This window comes from Somniosus microcephalus, chromosome 13, assembly GCF_052327205.1.
Source record: "Somniosus microcephalus isolate GS21.2 chromosome 13, FLI_Smic_1.0, whole genome shotgun sequence".
NCBI classification, from domain to species: Eukaryota; Metazoa; Chordata; class Chondrichthyes; order Squaliformes; family Somniosidae; genus Somniosus; species Somniosus microcephalus.
In genome coordinates, this window is record NC_140999.1 from 167198500 (window position 1) to 167219145 (window position 20646).

At 43.8% G+C, this 20646-nt stretch overlaps 1 protein-coding gene across 8 annotated transcripts in view; it reads right to left on the reverse strand.

Moving 5' to 3' along the window:
* Positions 1-20646, reverse strand: part of ptprt (protein tyrosine phosphatase receptor type T) — a 1756894-nt gene that overhangs the window by 77609 nt on the left and 1658639 nt on the right. For 7 of the 8 annotated variants that reach the window (XM_086005548.1, XM_086005549.1, XM_086005553.1 and 4 more), the window contains one exon: positions 7391-7488. In XM_086005548.1, coding sequence (XP_085861674.1) covers positions 7391-7488 — 98 coding nt within the window. The remainder of the gene's footprint in view (positions 1-7390; positions 7489-20646) is intronic. The other variant, XM_086005547.1, reaches the window with a different exon arrangement.

A 20646-nucleotide genomic window follows, 5' to 3' on the forward strand; every position in this document is an offset into this window, starting at 1 on the left:
CACAAGAGAATATTGGATTCACTCTTTTGGCCAACCTCCACATATCCCAAAAAATAAGCCCTGCAATTAAAATAAAACTTGTGGTATGAGTTAATACTTTGAGCTGCCTTCACTGAAGTGATTGAAGAACGCCAGCCAGATCTGCTTGAATATGTCATTCGAATGCAAGGCGGCAGATTTTGCTTTTCAGTGACCTGCTGACAACCTGGCTCCACACCAGGATTACCCCAAGGGTAACTGCACACACGACAAGCATGAAAATGTAATACCGACCTTGGACTGTAAAGAGTTACAATTCCCCTGGCAAGATTGCAGGAGGGGAAATGCAATCTAATGTTTGCCATGGTTGAGCCTATACTCATTGGAGTTTCGAAGAATGAGAGGTGATCTTATTGAAACATATAAGATGCTGAGGGGGCTTGACAAGGTAGATGCAGAGAGGATGTTTCCCCTCGTGGGGGAATCTAGAACTCGGGGGCACAGTTTCAGAATAAGGGGTCGCCCTTTTAAAACGGAGATGAGGAGGAATTTCTTCTCTCAGAGGGTCGTGAATCTTTGGAATTCTCTACCCCAGTGAGCTGTGGAGGCTGGGTCATTGAATATAGTTAAGATGGAGATAGACAGATTTTTGAATGATAAGGGAGTCAAGGGTTATGGGGAGTGGGCAGGGAAGTGGAGTTGAGGCCAAGATCAGGTCAGCCATGATCTTATTGAATGGCGGAGTAGGCTCGAAGGGCCTGCTCCTATTTCTTATGTTCTTATGTCCTTATGGTTAAACTGTGTTTTGGCAGGATGCTTTCATTCTGAATGTGGTTTAATATTATGTAAGTAAATGGGCATGGGATCAATAAAGTGCTCAACCAAATTGTCCCTGGGCAGCAAAGTGCCACCGAAGCTTTTTGGGGCATCAAACCCACTGGCAAAACTAAGGCTATGGAGAGGCCAGGAATTAAATGAGCTGTCTACTTGACCCTTTCCTTTGTTATTTTTTTTATCAGTTTTTATTTCACTATTTGTGGCAACTGAAATGCTGTTGCCATTCTGAGCTTCACAACAGAAGCTTGAAATCAAAATAGCTAAAAAGTCTAGCTTTTCCTTTTGTTTTGAGGGTGGAGGGGAATATGGGATCCTTTTTATGACTATAGCCATCAGTTCAATTTTAGGGTTTCATTAATAGATGGAAAATCCTGCAGGCTGCAGATTGGATGCATGGCCATATTCGCAATATATGTTCCTGTTGCACTAATTTGAGCATCAGGAGCACTACACTCTAACATATATACCTGTATGTGTGAGACTTATTTCTCTCACTGCAATAAAAACAGAAAATGCTGGAAATCCACTGCGAATTCTTCAGCATCCATTCTGACAAATGATCTCCACCCAAAACATTACCCTGTCTTTTCTCTTTCAGATGCTGATGGACCTTCTGCGCATTTCCTACATTTTTGGTTTTATTTCATTTTCCAGCATTTGCAGTTTTTCTTCCCTATGCATCTCATGGTGCAATTTTTTCCTGGATGAATGAGAACATTCACACATAATTTGGTTAGCTTCCGTGGCCCTGTTTTCAGTAGGCCTGGGGGATTTAAAAGATTATACAGCTGTCTTGGTAAATGTGAACCTCTCTTAATAAAAAAAAGTAAGCCTGGATTAGGATAATAAAAAGGAATACCAGGAAAGGAAAGCTAAAAAAAAGAGGTTAGAAGAGCTAAGTGGAAGAAAACAACAAAACTTTCTATGGACACATTAGTAAAAAAAAAAGATAGAATGGCAGGGATGGAGGAGGCAAGCTTGCAGTGGAGAGTGAGGAAATGGCAGAGATACTAAATAAGTACTTTGCCTCAGTTTTTTGAGGAGGTGGATATTGAGATTGTGGAACCACCAGACGTGGATGTAGAACAGTTGATGAAGGTTATTATTCAAAGTGAGATCATACTAAAGAAGTTCTTAAAGGATTATTGAAACGTTAGCTTGATAAATCACCAAGATATATTGGTTTGCAACCAAGGGATGGTCGGAGGGCAGACATCAAATAGTGGGGGTAAAAGGAAATTCCTTAGATTGAAAAGATTTGGTGAGTGGTGTTCCACAGGAGACAGTGATGCAGTCACTCTAATTTACCATACACATGAATAATCTGGATTTAGGAATTGAGAAAATAAAATTGAAATTTGCTGATAACACTAAATTGGGAGAATGACAAATTGTGAAATGGATAATGAAAACCTACAGGGGAATAGATAGGTTTGTAGGATGGGCAGATGGGTGGCAGCTGCAGTTAAATCTGATATATATCTTTTGGAACTGAGAATAGGAAAATGAAGTACACCTTAAATGGTAAGAATTTTAAATGGAGTAGAGGAGCTGACTTCTATGTGCAGATAAACAGGTTATTAAAGTAGCAAAATAACTAAATACGTCCATATAAAGGAAAACATAATTCTTGGTTTATGTATCTAGAGGCTTAGAATTTAAAATGAGATAACATAAAATTTCTACAAGACCTTAGTTAAGCTGCATTTGGAGCATTGTGTACAGATCTGGGCACCCAATTATAGGACAGATATAAAAGCAATTGAAAAAGTGCAACGTAGATTCATTAGGATGTTACTATGGATGACGGATTACCGTAATAAAGAAAAGCTTGAGAGGTTAGTAGGGCTTTTTTTTCACTTGAGCTGAGAAGGTGAATGGATGAACTGATAGAGGTTTTCAAGATTATGAAGGCTTATTATAAAGTAACTGGTGATGGATTGTGTCCACTGGTTAGCAAGATGGCACAAGTAACATAATTACATAAATAATTAAAGGGGAGGTTAGAAAAAAATCTTTACATAGAGGGTGATGAGAATGTGGAATTTTGTGTCACACAGCACTGTTGAAGAAGAATCCATAGATTATTTTAAAAAAGGAATTTGTTGCTTGAAAGAGAGGAATATTGACAATATAGGAAACAAGTAGAAGAATGGGATTAGTCTAGGTAGCTCATATGGAGAAAAAACATTGGCATTGATGTGCTAAGTTGGATGGTCTGTTTCTGTACTATGTCATTGTCTTACTCTTTTATATCTATTGCAGTTGAAATTCAGACATAAGTAGTTAATGACTTGATTTTCATAGAACAGAAATAATTGGTTCTCAACAGGGTCTATGCTGAGTGCGATTGTAGGATAGGGTCACAGCCTCACAGTCTGAACCAGTGTGTATTTAAAAGATGTTGGGCTTACCTGACTTAAACAATCACAATTACTGTCCAATTAACCCTACTGCAAAATCTGCAGTTTTACCAATGCCCGTCTTGATACATTTTCATGAAAATATTTGTCAATAGATCTATCCAATAGGTGGAGTTACTTTGATACCTCCAGGTTGTTTCCGTATCAATGCTGCGTATCAGTTTGAAGGTGCAGATCACCAAGAGTGACCAGCTGACCTCACCCAATCCAGCAAGGTCCATCTGCTCTGGATTTACACTAAGTGGGGAGGGGGATTTTCTGAGTTGCACTTTGGTGGGCAATGCACATCAGATATTTTGGAATGTGCTGCCTATAAAAAAAGGTTGAACTGCTGTATACTGTCAGATGTAAAGTTGTTTTAAAATCTTAATAAAGTTATTTCTTTTCATTCAATCTTGGATTATAATCAATTCATGATGAGAATTTTGCTGAGTGTGGGGGGTGAGCCTAATTTTGTCATATCTTATCTGGACCATGTCAGTTGTAGTACAGTAACTCTGTACGATGTGTACATTAAACTTGACATCCCATCAAATAATAGGGCTGATTCAGCAATCTGGGACTTGATCTATAGCCATATAGGTATCCATTACTGTCGTATTAAGCGGTCCCAATTTATTGTGGATTGTTTGCATAACCCTGCATGTTAGATTAGGAAGCAGACACCATCCTTGCCCTTTTACCTCAGGCTTATAGATCTGAGCACAGTATGGGACTATTAATACGTGTCATCGTAGGACCAGCGTTTAACTGCTCCGCAGGTTACATTCACATTAAGGATTCTGACTGAAGCTTCACAGATTGCTACTGACCTGTGTCAATCAAAATAAATGAATAGTATTAAGTAGTGGCTGTTGTTGGGATCTATAATCATCAAGGTAGTAAATAGACTGCACTTATAAGAAGGAGTTCTTCTCAAAGGCCAGATGCCAAAATTAAAACATTTAAATTTTATAGCGTGCTCCAGTTATTGACATAACCAGTGCACAGCCACTCAAATCAATTAATACTCCCTGCAGAGAAAGTAATCTGTCCAGGAGCAGGCAGTGTATTAAGCCTGACTTCACAGTATGCTTTGAGAGTTCTTAACTCCAGTTAATCACATCAATTATGAATTCAATCACAATTTAAATGCTGTGGAAAAGATAAGAACTGTAAGTTATCAAAAGAAAGAATTAACTGGGCAGGTAGACATGACGGAGAACATTCTCTGAGGCTGGAAACAGTGAAACACAGGATTAGACTCAAATGCATAATTCTAATTTTTACTCTACAGATGATCATCTCTTTACTAATAGAAGTTTACTGACACATCCAATAGCAATTATATAGGAAGTAATTTAAGGCATGTAATACACATGTGTCATAGTGCTTAAGTATATGACATGTGAAAGCAAAGGCAAAATGCAGTATAATTCCATATAACCATTGAACTATGTTTTGCATTCTAAAGGCTCATGTCATGTCATCATACAGACATATAACATCAAAACAAATAAGAATTATTCTCTGTATATGTTGCAGGAGGCAAATTTCTATCAATTTGGTAGCTCCACAAAAACTTGGGAGGTGATATCAGGAGATGAGTTCCTCTGTGCACCAAAGGGCTAACTTTACAAATACATGCTCCTGGCCTGGTGCCTTGCTTACTGGGAATGTAAACCAGCAAATGGAGAGCATGTAAAGTTCATTGCATTGGGTAATGACTTCATGATGGGTGGTGCCAATGTAATTTCCTAATCAGTTAACAGAAAATGATCTTCTGAAAGGAAGAGCACTTGCCAGTCATAAAGGGGCCAATAATGCAGTCCTGGCGAGTACTGCCTTTCAAGCAGTACCTGATTTTTTTTGATTAAAAAAATCCTCCTTTAAAATGGCTTGATTTGCAGGGTGTGCACCTCTCTCCTCCACATATTCCCCTATGTGGAGGAGAGGGCCACGTAGCAAGGAAGAACATCAGTTTTGCTGCAGGCCGTCCTTGAATTGCCTGTCACAATTGGAGTGCTGCCCAGGTGCTCTAGGTGTATCATGAAGATTTTCTCTAACTTGTATGACTATCAAGGCTTTAATGGGCTCTGCACATAGTGCGAATGCAGGATTAAGCACCGAAGGCATGTCACATTCAAACTGTAGCATGCTGGAAGCATTGTAGGCCAGCAAGTAGGCCTCAGGGCTTGACATGGTGAGGATCAAACATTCAAAGCACTGTAGCACTACAGGCACTGCAGGTTACATTATTAGCCCTGAAACATTCTATCCAGTTGTCTGACCAGAATGGGTAAATCTTTCCCATTGAAAGTTACCACGGTAAAATGCTACTCAAAAGTTTCTCTTTAAAGTCGTCTTCTTGCTGAGAATCCAATACTCTACTGCCAGAGTTACCAGACCACTGACTTTAATGTTGCAGCTAAACTCACCTTTTCTGCTGCTATTAAAATCAATGCCAGATAATTAAACATAATAGGGAACAAAATAGTGCCACTGTTTGATTAGAATGTCTTGACATCTTAAATAATATAATTTATCTCTAATCTATATCAAAGATGAAAAAAACAGCCAAACCACATAATAAGAGAGAACATCAAACAGAGTTTTAGCACAATAATCAGACATTTTCACCGAACACAACGAGCTGATGAAAGGGTTTGCCTCAGTTCACTTCCAATCTTACGGTGCTTTGATACAGGACACAATTTGTTTCAAAATCAGTGAGGAAAGGTGGGGAGGTGCGGGAAATGATGAGAAAAAGATTATATGCCAGACTATATAATAAAGCAATCCTGTACAATTGCATGCAAAGTCTAATGGATGGGACAGACTTACTCAGCTGGAGAATGTTGATAATAGTCACAGCAATATTTTACCCCAGTCAAAGACGTTTCTGTATGTTCATAAGTCACAAGAAACAGAATACAAAGTCTATGACCGCGATGTTCCATTTTATCCCAGAGCAACACATTTGGAGAGCCTTACTGCTGCCAAATGGCTGCTGTGTTTGCCTACATAACAACAGTGAATATAATTCAAAATGAATTAATTGACTGTGAAGTGCTTTGGGATGTGCAATTTCTTTCTGTAATGCGAGAGAAGACTAATTACTATGCAATTGCATTTCAGCTGAGACTATTGGGGTAGAAATTTGGGTGTGCCCACTTCTACAGTCTCTGTGCCTGAATAGTGAGGCCCAAGGCACCCCCTATATTGGAGCCATTTGGAAACCAAGATTGGGCCACTATTAGCATCGCAGTGACCCTCAGGTAAGTGAAGCCTGGGGAAGGGGGGGAGCATAGAAGGTTGGTGGGAGGATTGGAGGCTGTGGGTTGGGAGACTGGGGTAGGGGCAGAGGATAGGAGGCCATGGGGGGTAGTGAGTGGGGGTATATCGGAGGTCAAGTTGTGGGAAGCGGCAGCCCGCGTTCTTTAAAGGAGGGGTTGGGAGAAGCATGCCTCCTCCTCGCTCCAGATTTAGGTAAGTAAATTTCAAAAACATACCTTGGCATTACTGAGTGGGCAAACCAATCTTGTAGTGGGGGCCTCAAACGGGCATTTGGTCCCTTATTTGCATATGCTGTTTCAGTCATGGATCTTGGATAGCTACTTTGTTTCCTTCACCAATATGGCGGCGGCACATTTCGGGCCAGAAATGCGCACGCACTTCCTGCCTGCCATATTGGGGCTTTAGTAGACCGAATTTATAGGACTTGATGTTTCTATAGGTTATCCTCCACGTCATAAAGTTAAACATTTTCAAGTGCAGACAGAGTTTAATGTTTTTTTCTCACTTTAGGTCTCTACCTCACTGTGGCCAATTAAGCCTCTGCACTTGGCTTCTTAGCTATTATTGGATTATTTCTCGGGAGGACCAAATAACAAAAAATAAAGCACTTGCATTTCATTATCTAAATTGTGTAAGTAATAGACTACTGTTCAAAGAGAGCAGAATGACATTCTTTGAATTTTATTTTAAAATTTATTGCATACAATAAAATTAATTAAATATTTATTCATGCAACTTGGGAACCCTGAAACTATGGGATAACACATGGCTTCAATGAACAAGTATTGGACATTATCCCAAATCAATTTATGAAGTCATAATTTTGCTAAAACAAAACTGGTAGATACAAAATGAATTTAGAAGGCATGTCATACCCTTCCCACTTCCACCAGATTAGTTACCATGACGATACTGGATGAATTCTCCTGCCATATCATTCTCCAGAAATCTTTAACTGTCTCTTGCATTGGACCTTGAGTATAAGAAAACAAAACAAATGCTTATTGTTTACTCTTGTATTAATGTATGTATAGTGACATAAATTACATTTTGAACACTGTCATATTAGAAAACCTTGCACTTGTGCAGTAAGCTGCATGTTACAGTAATAAGGCATGCTGCAAAATTAAATTGGTCTCAAAAATTAAATATAGGAATACATTTTAGTAATTAAGAATCATTTACAAATGGATACTCATTTGATTGCAATTACTTGGAAATCACACTGACATCAACAATCTGTGGTAATAACCTAAATCATTTTCAACTAGAATTATACAATTTAATCAGGTGGATTATAGTCACCTGCTTCCCTACCTCACCCCCACTGCCACTTCAACCGTCCTCCACCCTCGGGACCATTGTATGCATCCCTCCCTTTCCTCTGCTTCACCCTCAGTGCCAGAGGCCTCGGCCACCAGAGCTTTACACTGGAATTCTCTTCCTTGCTCCTCTCTTCATTACCTTCAAAAGACTCCTCAAAATCTCTTCAAACTGAAAGTCATTCTCCTCTCCTAACTCTTTTCCTAATTCCTGCTCAGTATGCAAATTCTTGACCTCCAACTCCAATTTTTTTTTAAGTTTTGGGACAAGTTGATATACCTAAGGTGCTATATTAGTGTAATACATTGTATTAGTCAAATCCAATAGCACAGCAAAGCATATAGTGCATACATTTGACAAGTACAGCACAAAAACAGGCCATTCAGCCCATCAAGTTTACACTTGTGTGTTTCTCCACATGGGTAACCTAATCTAACCCACTCTCCTGCTCACTCCCCAGACTCTTGCCTTTTCAAGCAACTATATAATTTTCATTTTTAAAAAAAAATGATGGACCCTCCTTTAGCAATATTTGATGGCAGAGAATTCTACATTTTAATCGCATTATGTGCACGGAAATCTTTTTAAACCTTCCCTTTAATTCTTTTTGTGATTACCTTAACTCCGAGCCCACTTGTTGCTGTGCTGCCAACCAGTGGAAACAATCTATCGTTATTTACCTCATCATAACCTTTCATAAGCCTGGAAACATTTATCAGGTCACCCCTTAATCTTGTAACCATGAGAGCTGGAGTGCACAATGACAATATGGTGGCATGCACAAGGTCGGGAGAGAGCTAACGAGCCCGTCTGTTTGAAACTTCACCAACTGATCCATGTTACGGCAAAAGCAATTATTAACACTATCAAATTGCTGCAATGTTATAGAGAGAAACCTGTACACTTACATCAATATTTCCTGTATTTTATACTTTCAAATATTAGTCTGAGGTAACCAGGGAGAAGACATTTTATACAGACTCCACTTTCCTGTCTCATCATGAATGGGAACAATGGATAATGGCTAATTCTTAACTCTGGAGAGTAACTTCATTGAAACAGGAATTCTATACAAACTGTCTTCAACTTGGTTCCCTCTGGTCTAGACCTGTTATAAGTTTCATTCAGTTGCTGGGAGTTACTCATGTTGGTTTAAAAATGTAATCTCAGTCTTGCAAGGTGGGAGTGCAGATCAAAGACAGGGCTAAGACACTAAAGCCTGATTGCCCAATGTGGTGAGGTTCACTGCCTGGAGTGGAGCCTCCCACTGTTTATTGAAAAATTACAGCTCAGGTTGGCCCTTGTGCTGGTTGCAGATAACAACTGCTCTCTGAGGTCATTGAAAGCAAAATAGAACAGAACAGAGAAATGATCTATTCCTTTAATTGAATGCAAATGATAAATTCCTTCTAAGTTGTAAGTGGACAAGTAGTCTGTGCTAATACAATAGCATCGGTCTGAATCTGACACATTTGGAGCTAAGCGAAGACATCACCACTTTAAAGAACAAAGAATTGTTGCATAGAGGAACAGGATTGAAATTGGCAAAAGCACCATAGACCCTTGTCTTACCAGCTCTAGAACCCCCAGTACTCCAATGAATTTGTGATCTGCTTCACTCCTTTTGATCATAAATCTAAGTCCCATCGTTGCTCTGATGTTGGTTGCTTTGCTGACTTTCAAACAGTTTGAAAGCATAAAACAACAGAACAATGGAGTTTGAAAGGCACGTGTAATTCTACGTGAGTTTTCCTTTTATAACATTTAGAAGTTTGTGACAGCTCAGTTAGGTACACATTGTGCTCTGCTTAGTTCAGCAACAGAAGACATTTTGAGGGAACAATGGGCCAGAAATTCGTGAACGGGGCTTGCCGCGCGTGCAAGCCCCGTATATGCACTTACCCGACGCTCCTGCCGATCACCTCCAGGGACGCCTGGAATTGGTGTTTCAAAGAGAAGAATCCCGGGCAGCGTATGACGTCACGCCGCCCAGGAGTGCAGCCAGCGCGAAGCCTGGAGCATGCAGTGCAAGTGAGACATGCCCCTTAAGGTCTCATTGTAGTAGGACACGCCCCCAATCTCTCCAAGCAGCTGCAGAGGACTTTGTAGTTACACAGCTGCAGGGAAAGTAAGTTATCTGCTATTTTATGAATGTTTTGTGAACTTTTATAAAATTTTAAAAACGTTTACATTATTTTGAAGAATCTGAAGTAGTTTTAAACAGAATTAAAGCAATTTAAAGACTTTTAAAAGCCCTAAAAGAATTTTTTAAATTCCATGTATTTATTTAGCAATGTCGTCGTCATACGTGTCTTCACACTGTTCCCTTTGGGGAACTGTATGAAGTGGTGGAAGGATTTATGGCCATGATTAACGCTCATTCCGTGACCGTAACCATCTTTGAACCAGCCATTAGGGCGGTTAGTCCTATGGCGGGAGGGTTTTACGGGCTCCCACAAGCTATACAAGGAGGGGGGGCCACCCACACCCACGGACGCAAATATCCCACTGGATGTCAACCCAGAGTTTAGAGCCGGAGCTCCGACTCCACTTGCCGGGACTGTCTGGAGCGGGGTTCGAAACCCTACCCTGATCTGGCCCAGCGGCGGGGATCCTACCGCTATGCCAAAGGCCCAATCCGATTAGCAACGTGAAATGGCTGGAATGAGCACAATTCACGGCATTAAAAGAACTCACAATTGAACTGATGATGACCTCAGCAATCTCCTCAAGGAGGTGGAGGCGCAGCGCCTGCTCATCATTGGTAATGAGAAGTCAAAGGCGCTGCAAAAAGGGCAGATGATAGCTTGGTCTTTCAAGTGGCAGCATAGGGCTCCAGTCACGGGGAGGGAAAAGGCGCAGGAAACGTATGGGTGTCACCTTTTGTGCGGAGTGGGCCTTTTGCGTAGCAGTAAGCATCCCCGCCGCTGGGCCAGAAGGAGTAGGGTTTCGAACCCCACTCCAGACAGTCCCGGCAAGTGGAGTCGGAGCTCCAACTATAAATTCTGGGTGGACATCCAGCGGGATACTTGCGTCCGTGGGTGTGGGTGCCCCCCCCTCAGATGGGTTGTGGGAGCCCGTAAAACCCTCACGCCATAGGACTAACCACCCTAATGGCTGGTTCAAAGATGGTTACGGTCACGGAATGAGCGTTAATCACGGCCATAAATCCTTCCACCACTTCATACAGTGTGGAACAGTGTGAGGATATGTACGACGATGACCTCTTGCGCAATGCACCACCTTGGACCCTCAGTCGCAGATGCGAGGGGGCAAATCGTGCAATTGTTAAATTTTTCATTTTTTTTACATGTAAAATGTTGGCCCAGTAATTCCCTTCCAAATGCGCGAGTACGGTCGGGGTACTTACGCGTCTGGCCGGAGGAAATGCCGGTTTTCAGCATGCACAGCGCATGTGGGGAAAACTGGCATTTCCTGTCCTCTGAACGAAGGGGTTCAGAGGCAAAACGCGTGCGCAGTAAAATTCGCCGCTTTCATTCATGATTTCAGTGAGGTCAAGTCCTTACAACTTACACATGAAAAAAGCATGGGTACAGTTGCTCCAGAGGCTGCGGAGGAAGATATTTCTTATCGTGGAGCTTCTGAAAGTATGTATGTCTGTATATATTCCTTTGCGTGTTATGTATATATTCCTTTACTTATGTGTATGAATGTATTATTTAATTATGACTTTCAGAGAAAGTAACTTATTGGAAAATCATAATTAAAAACATACATTCATACACATTAGTAAAGGAATATAAAACATACATACATATACGTAAAGGAATATATGCGGACATACATACATAATTACTTATTACTGATGAAAAGTTTCTTTCTTAAAAGTGCTGGAAATGTTACATTACTCATTTTAGAACACTCATTTTCACATTCCATTCACACAGCCACAATTGCTCCTTCTACCTACCGTTCTGAAAACCCGTTTAAAAAAAAAAATTTAAACTTTAAAACTTACTTAAAATTTCTTAAAATAACTTCCCTCCCTTTCCCAAACAAAAATATTGCCTTTCAGAAGCTCCACGATAAAATATATCTTCCTCCGCAGCCTTGGAACAACTTTACACCTGCTTTTTTCAAGTGTAACTTGTAAGGACTTACCCTCACTGAATCCATGAATGAAATCTACGAAGTTCACTGCGCAAGCGCTGCCTGTGCAGTCGCACGCGCTGTGCCTATGAACCCCTTCGTTCCGAGGTCTGGAAATGCCGGCGTTCCCCGCATGCGCTGTTCATGCTGAACGCCGGCATTTCCAACGGCCAGATGCGTGAGTACCCCGACCGTACTCACGCCTTTGGTCACGAATTTCTGGCCCAATATATGACATTACCAAGATCAAAGTCAATGGAACACATGGAACTAAGATGAAGAGGCCTGGATTTTCCTCCGGGGCAGATTAGTAGCGAAATAAATGTCAGAGCAGGACTTCCACCTGCAGCCCAAACCAATTCCCTGGGTCAGAAATTGAAAGTCATTGGCCCATATTTTGCGCTCCCGATGACGGCGTACGCTCAGCGAGAGCTGTTGTAAGCCATCAGAATGGTTCCACAAGTTTTGGGTTTCCACATGCGTTGCGCATGCACGAAAACTTGGAAATCGCGATCTGTCAAGTTTCGCCTTGAGACATCTACTGCACCGACCCAAAAATCACTTTCGCTGGCGCACAGTTGCCCAACTACTGCCCAGCAAAGGCCCATGAAACCCTTACTCTTTTTGGCATTATTATAATCCTCTTCCTTTAATCTAAGACTATCTTTAACTTCTCTTGTTAGCCACGGTTGGACCACTTTTCCTGTGGGGTTTTTATTCCTTAGGGGAATGCATATTCGTTGCGAATTATGAATTAATTCTTTAAATGTTTGCCATTGCTTACCTACTGTCATATCTTTTAATCTACGTTAGCCAACTCGCCCCTCATACCTACGTAGTTTGCTTTGTTCAGAGTTAAGACCCTAGTTTTGGACTTAACTAAATCACTCTCAATCTCAATATAAAATTCTATCATATTATGATCACTGCACCCCAGAGGCTACTTTACTACAAGGTTATTGATTAACCCTTTCTCATTGCACAATATTAGATGTAAAGCCTGTTCTCTAGTTGGTTCCTTGACTGATCTAGAAAACTATCTTGAATACATTCCATGAACTCATCCTCCACACTATTACTGCAAATTTGGTTTGCCCAGTCTATATGAAGATTAAAGTCCTCCATGATAACTGGTTTATCCTTGTTACATGCACCTCTAATTTCCTGATTTATACTCTGCCTGACACTACAACTATTATTAGAGGGCCTATAAACTACTCCCACCAGTGTTTTCTGCCCCTTGTTGTTTCTTAGCTCCACACAACTGATTCTACATCTTGATTTTCCGAGCTAAGAATCTTTCTCTCTACTGTCTTTATCTCATCCTTTATTATCAGGGCTAAACCCACCTTTTCCATTTTGTCTATCTCTTCTAAAAGTCAAGTATCCTGGTGTGGCAAAACCACTAAGTGACTTACATAATTGTCTGTAACCAATGTTATTACCTCTAGCATTAATTGTCTGTAACCAATGTTATTACCTTTCAAGTTGGCTCTGGTTAAACAGAGCTAGATCGACAGCATCGCGATCTGACGCGATGACGTCATCATGTGGGTCACGTGACGTCCCCTTCAGTGGGAAACGTGATGACATCATGACGTCAGAGGTAGAGGACGGGACCAGCCAGTCCTCGTGTGGATTGAAAGAGAAAAGATCTGTTCTGAGCTTCTCCTGTAGTTTCTTGTTTTGTAAAGTTCTTAGACAATAAATTCAGTTTGTTAACTTCCAGTAAGTTATAGATTCTTTGTTAGGAGTGCAGAGACTCCTACATTGGTGACCCCGTTTCCTCGCGATCGTTTTTCGTGGTGAACGCCGAACACAGGCCAGTGATGGAGGCCAACGCAGTGGCCTTGAAGCTCCCCCAATTCTGGGAACAACAGGCAGCCTCTTGGTTTGTGCAAGCCGAGGCGCAATTTGAGCTCCGCAACATCGTTCAGGATCAGACCAGATATCTCCACGTGGTCTCCGCCCTCGAGAGCTCGACGGCGTCGAGAATCATCAGCCTGCTGGAGAGTCCTCCGACTGCTGACAAGTATGTCGCCATCAAGACACGATTGCTGCAGGTATTTGGTCTCACCAAAGCGGAGCGCGCTCACTGTTTACTGACTCTACCAGGGTTAGGAGACTCCAAACCCTCGGAAATGATGAGTCATATGCTGACTCTCCTGGGGTCCGAGCCCCAGTGCTTTCTGTTTCGCGAACTGTTCCTTACTCAACTTCCTGAGCAAGTACAGGCGTCCCTCGCCCGAGCAGAAACCGCAGACTGCGTCGCGCTCGCCGAAGAGGCGGATAAGATTTACGCGGTCCGGCAACAATACTGCGCCCTCGCGCAACGCCCCGCCACGAAGAGCCCGGCCCCGGCTCCGACAAAGGCGCCTCTGACGACCGGTTTCTGCTACTACCACGCTCGTTTCGGCCCGAAGGCCCGCTGCTGCCGCTCGCCGTGCACTTTCGTTACCAGACCATCGAATAGACCGCCGCGAGTCATGCACGCCGGTCCCGGTACTTCCCCCGCTGCTGCGATGGCGATCGGTGCTTCCGGGAATTTCGGAGTCGGTCCAACAGACTTGTCCGACCTCCTCAGCGATTGACTCTTTTCGTTAAAGACAATTCTGGGGGGGGCGTATGTGGCAAAACCACTAAGTGACTTACATAATTGTCTGTAACCAATGTTATTACCTCTAGCATTAATTGTCTGTAACCAATGTTATTACCTTTCAAGTTGGCTCTGGTTAAACAGAGCTAGATTGACAGCATCGCGATCTGACGCGATGACGACATCACGTGGGTCATGTGACATCCCCTTCGGTGGGAAACGTGATGACATCATGACGTCAGAGGTAGAGGGCGGGACCAGCCAGTCCTCGTGTGGATTGAAAGAGAAAAGACCTGTTTTGAGCTTCTCCTGTAGTTTCTTGTTTTGTAAAGTTCTTAGACAATAAATTCAGTTTGTTAACTTCCAGTAAGTTATAGATTCTTTGTTAGGAGTGCAGAGACTCCTACACTGGAATATTTAGTTCCCAACCTTGGTCTCTGCAACCACATCTCTGTAATGGCTATTAGATCAAACCCATTTATTTCTATCTGTGCTATTAATTCATCTATTTTGTCGTGAATGCTTCACACATTTAGCTTTAGCATTTTTCTACTTATCCCCGATGTCACCTTAGTCTCTAATGCCCTCTGACCTTTGCTAAGCTTATTTTTTATCTAAATCGCTACTCTGTTCTACAACACTGTATTGCTCACTAATGGATTGAACACAGACGGCTAATTAGATGGCAGTAGTGAAAAATATTTCAACTATTTGAGAGATAATTTCAGACCTTTGCTTCCGGTGGGGAGCCTTTCCCAGTCCAGTGAACAATGCACAAACCTCCAAGGAATTGTGGACATCGGAATCTTCAATATACACTTTCAGGAAGCAAGGCTTCTCTCAGGGGGCACAAAGTCAGAAAATTACCCATTAATGCCTTTTTAGCCAATTGAATTTTGTGTTTTGTTCCAAAAGTGTAATGAAGTGCTTTGTTTTAGTATAAAGCTGTTGCATAGTTCTCAAATGACAGCTGCCCTAACAGTTAAGGTGTCAGCCAAGCTGGAGTGGCTTTGTTTTACCTAGGCTCATCTTACTGTAAATTAAAATTAATTTATTACAAAAGTGTCAGTACAGAGCCCTTCAAGGGACCTTACAATGTATTCTTACAATTATACCAATGTAACCTGCATTTGCTTTCACTCAAGAAAAAGATCACCAAGTTAAGAAACATGGGGGGAGAAATTCAATATCTTAGCGCCTCCAGTTAGCACCTGGCGGGGGCGCTAATGGGGTGCTGAGGCAGTAGCACTGCAGCAAGGTGAATCCAGCGCCGCATGCCAAATTCGGACCCCCCCATATCGCCGCCGCTACGGGTTAGTGCCAGGGACTTCAGCGCCAGGCAGATCGTGACATCAGCGAGCGTGCAACGCTTACTGGGCACCCGATCTGCCAAACTGAGTATCGCCCCCTGCCTTAGCGCCTGGTCCCGACAGCGACAGGGAGAGGAGGTGTCAAGCAGGCAGATGCAGGGGCGCTATTTAAAAGGATCATTAATAAATGAGTCACAGCTGTCAGGCTAGTGGTGTTTCACTGCTTCCAAGAGTTGAATTCAGTCATTTAAAGGTTGTTTAGTCTCTGGAGTGTTGCGGCTTCTAAAAGTTAGTTACAATTAATCTTAAAAGTATCAAAGTGCTGCACTTCCTTACATTAATAGGGGCTGTACTGGCAGTCGACCTCACCCTCCAGGATCTATGGCAGAGGGAGAGGAGGCAGAGAGAAAGACTGGAACATATGGCCAGAGGGAGGAGGAGGGCCATCAGGGCTCCCAACAGGAGACCTTACTCTCTGAGGGTATTCCGAGAGCACTTCTCCTACCTCCAATTAAGCCAGGAGCAGTGTATTAGAAGGCTCCGCTTCATCAAGGAGGTGGTCACAGAACTCTGCCACCTCCTGCAACCAGACCTCCAGCCTCAGATCAAGGCGACCACGGCTCTCTCAGTGGCAGTCAAGGTCACCGTCGCCCTCAATTTCTTCGCCAGCGATCCTTCCAGTCTGCAACAGGAGATATAGGTAACCTCATGCAGTTCGCCATCCATTGCTGCATCCGGGAGGTCACAGAGGCTCTCTACAGTAGCACAAGGGATTACATTTCCTTCCCCATCACCAGAGAGAAGCAGGACGAGCGTGCATGTGGCTTTGCCAGGATAGCAGGATTCCCCATGGTGCAGGGCACCAGTGACTGCACCCACGTGGCTTTGCGGGCACCGCATAAGAAGCCTGAGACCTTCCATAACCGCAAAGGCTACTGCTCACTTAATGTGCAGTTGGTGTGCAACCACACACAGCGAATTCTCAATGTGAATGCCCGCTATTGTGGCAACAGCCACGATGCCTTCATCCTGCACCAGACCAGTGTGCCAGCACTCTTCCAGCCACCACATCAAGCTCGTGACTGGCTGGTTGGAGACAAGGGGAATCTGCTCTCCACCTGGCTCATGAGTCCCCTCCGCAACCCCAACACTCCTGCCCAGCACTCATATAATGAGAGCCATGCTACCATCAGGAACATCATCGAGCAGACCATCGGGTGCTTAAGCAATGGTTCTGCTGCCTTGACCGCGCTGGAGCTGCCCTCCAGTACTTGGCTGAACGGGTGTCCCATTTCGTTGTGGTCTGCTGCATGCTCCACAATCTGGCCATCAGGAGGGCCCAGCCCTTGCCAGCAGGGATTGTGGCACCACCTCAGGAGGAGGAAGACGAGGAGAAGGAGAAGGAGGAACAGGAGTGAGGGAGGAGGCAGCTACTCAATCAGCCTTCTGGAAGGGCAGTCCGTGACTGTCTCATCAGACTGCGGTTCCAGTAAATTCAACCCCAGATCCCCGTTGCTCACCACATCCCCATCATTCCATCCCTGTTACAGGCCATAGCACAGCGCACTGTTGAAATGAGAGACAGAATAAAATTATCCAAAGCAAATTAATAAATTTATCAATAATCAGTGAAAACATCTTCACAACAACAATATTTACTATTCACCCTTGTGCAATAATCCCTTAATGCCTTGTGTTACTGTGCCTTTGCCTACTCTAGTGCTCCTATGAAGTGTTGGCCCAGTGGCTGCAGTAGGGCTGGTGGAAGGCTGCTGAATGTCTGTGCGGGAGACTTCAGATGGCCTTGCAGGACGCCCTCAACCAGTTCTGGGCCTGGAAGGCCCGGCTGTAGACTGCACCACCTCAGCATGGGCGGCAGCAGTCTGGGCTGGCTGGATGACAGGCAGCGACAAGGGCAATGGCAGAGTGGCAGCGGTGGGAGCAGGAATGCTGTCATCCTGAGAGAGGACAACAGGTTCCTGCTCCACTGACCCACAGCCACTCCCCCGGGGCAGCACCTCAGCATCCCTAGAAATCTGTTGCAGCACAGATTGCTGGCCTGCTGCGACACTGTGAAAGCCCTGGTCAACGGTGGTAGACCCAGCCATGATGGCAGCAGTCAGAGGCTCCGTGGCATCAAGCTGAGACTGCATGAGAGCAGTCTGAGATTGGATGGCACCAATCAGAGACTGCATTACAGCACTAAGACGTTACATCACTTCCACATGTGCTGCAATGGAAGCTGCCAGATCTCCCATCACACGCGGCATCAGGTCTGGGTCACCATGGTGTCTCTGGGAGCCCACCATCCTTTCCAGACTGGAAATGATGGGGCTCCATGGTGTGCGCAGAGTTTTGTGCAATGTTGGATGCGGACTCCTCCACGCTTCTAATCATTGCCGAGAGGCTCTCGGGCACCCTTGCCATTGCACCTATTATCTCCGTGTGCGTGCCCAGCACCCTTCTTCTAAAGGCCTCCCCATCGAGGTCCTCACCTGAGTCCTGTGCAGCAGAACTCGTGTGCGAACTCGCCCTCCGGGGAGCTGGCCCCTGAGCTACCCTTTCCCCCTGGCCTTGTTGCATCCCACTCGTCCCTGGTGCCTCACCCTGTGCAGATCCCACTACTATACTAGCCTCTAAAGAACGTGTAGTGCCAGTATCTGAGCTGGTGCCTGTGGGTGAGACATGCAGTGCCGTAGTATGTTCTTCCTCCTCCTCTTCTCCCGCCTCACTCTCTACGGTGCCCTCAGGGACAGGTTGCTCAGGTGCTTGCTCATTATCTGAAAGCATAAAGGCACAAGAGACGAGTTAAGGTGAGGGGAGGGGGGCAGGAAGGGAGAAATGCATGCATACATAGAAACATAGAAGATAGGAGCAGGAGTAGGCCATTCGGCCCCTCGAGCCTGCTCCGCCATTTAATGAGATCATGGCTGATCATCCAAATTCAGTACCCTGTCCCTGCCTTCTCCCCATATCCCTTGATCCCTTTAGCCTTAAGAAATATATCCAACTCTTTTTTGAATATATTTAATGAACTGGCCTCCACCGCCCTCTGTGGCAGAGAATTCCACAGGTTCACCACTCTCTGGGTGAAGAAATTCCTCCTCATTTCAGTCCTAAATGGCTTACCCCTTATCCTTAGACTATGACCCCTGGTTCTGGACTCCCCGGCCATCAGAAACATCCTTCCTGCATCTAGTCTGTCCAGGCCTGACAGAATTTTATAAGTTTCGATGAGATCCCCTCTCAATCTTCTAAACTCCAGTGAGTATAAGCCCAATCGACACAATCTCTCCTCATACGTCATTCCTGCCATCCCAGGTATCAGCCTGGTGAATCTTCGCTGCACTCCTTCCATGGAAAGAACGTCCTTCCTCAGGTAAGGCGACCAAAACTGCACACAATACTCAAGGTGCGGTCTCACCAAGGCCCTGTACAACTGTAGCAAGACATCCTTGTTCCTGTACTCGAACCCTCTTGCTACGAAGGCCAACATGCCATTTGCCTTCTTAACCGCCTGCTGCACCTGCATGCTTACCTTCAGCGACTGGTGCACAAGAACACCCAGGTCTCTTTGCACTTCCCCTTCTCCCAATCTATTGCCATTCAAATAATAATCTGCTTTCCTGTTTTTGCCACCAAAGTGGATAACCTCACATTTATCCACATTATAGTGCATTTGCCATGTTTCTGCCCAATCACCCAATTTGTCCAAATCGTACTGGAGTTTCACAACATCCTCCTCACAGCTTACCCTCCCACCTAGCTTTGTGTCATCTGCAAATTTGGAGATATTACATCCAATTCCCTCGTCCAGATCATTAATATATATTGTGAACAGCTGGGGTCCTAGGACCGATCCTTGCGGTACCCCACTAGTCACTGCCTGCCACTCGGAAAACGACCTGTTTATTCTAACTCTTTGCTTTCTGTCCGCCAACCAGTTCTCTATCCAAGTCAATACCTTGCCCCCAATCCCATGTGCCTTAATTTTGCACGCTAATCTCTTATGTGGGACCTTATCGAAAGCCTTCTGAAAGTCCAAATACACCACATCCACTGGTTCTCCCTTATCTATTTTACCAGTTACATCCTCAAAAAATTCCAGTAGATTAGTCAAGCATGATTTACCTTTTGTAAATCCATGTTGACTTTGTCCGATCCTGTCACTGCTTACCAAGTGCTCTGCTATTACATCTTTTATAATAGATTCTAGCATTTTCCCCACTACCGATGTCAGGCTTACCGGTCTATAATTCCCCGCTTTTTCTCGACCACCTTTTTTGAATAGTGGGGTAACATTAGCTACCCTCCAATCCATGGGTACTGTTCCAGAGTCTATCGAGTTCTGGAAGATGACCAGCAATGCATCTACTACTTCCAGGGCCACTTCCTTAAGTACCCTGGGATGTACATTATCAGGCCCTGGGGATTTATTAGCCTTTAGTCCCATCAATTTTCCTAACACCATTTCCCTACAAATACTGATTTCTTTCAGTTCCACCCTTTCATCAGGCCCGATGTTCCCCGGCATCTCTGGGAGGTTATTTGTGTCCTCCTTTGTGAAGACAGAACCAAAGTATGAATTTAGTTGGTCTGCCATTTCTTTGTTTCCCATTATAAATTCCCCTGATTCTGACTGTAAGGGACCTATGCTTGGCTTCACCAATCTTTTTCTCTTCACATATCTATAAAAGCTTTTACAGTCAGTTTTTATGTTCCCTACTAGCTTACTCTCATATTCTATTTTCTCTTTCTTAATTAATCCCTTTGTCCTCCTTTGTTGAATCCT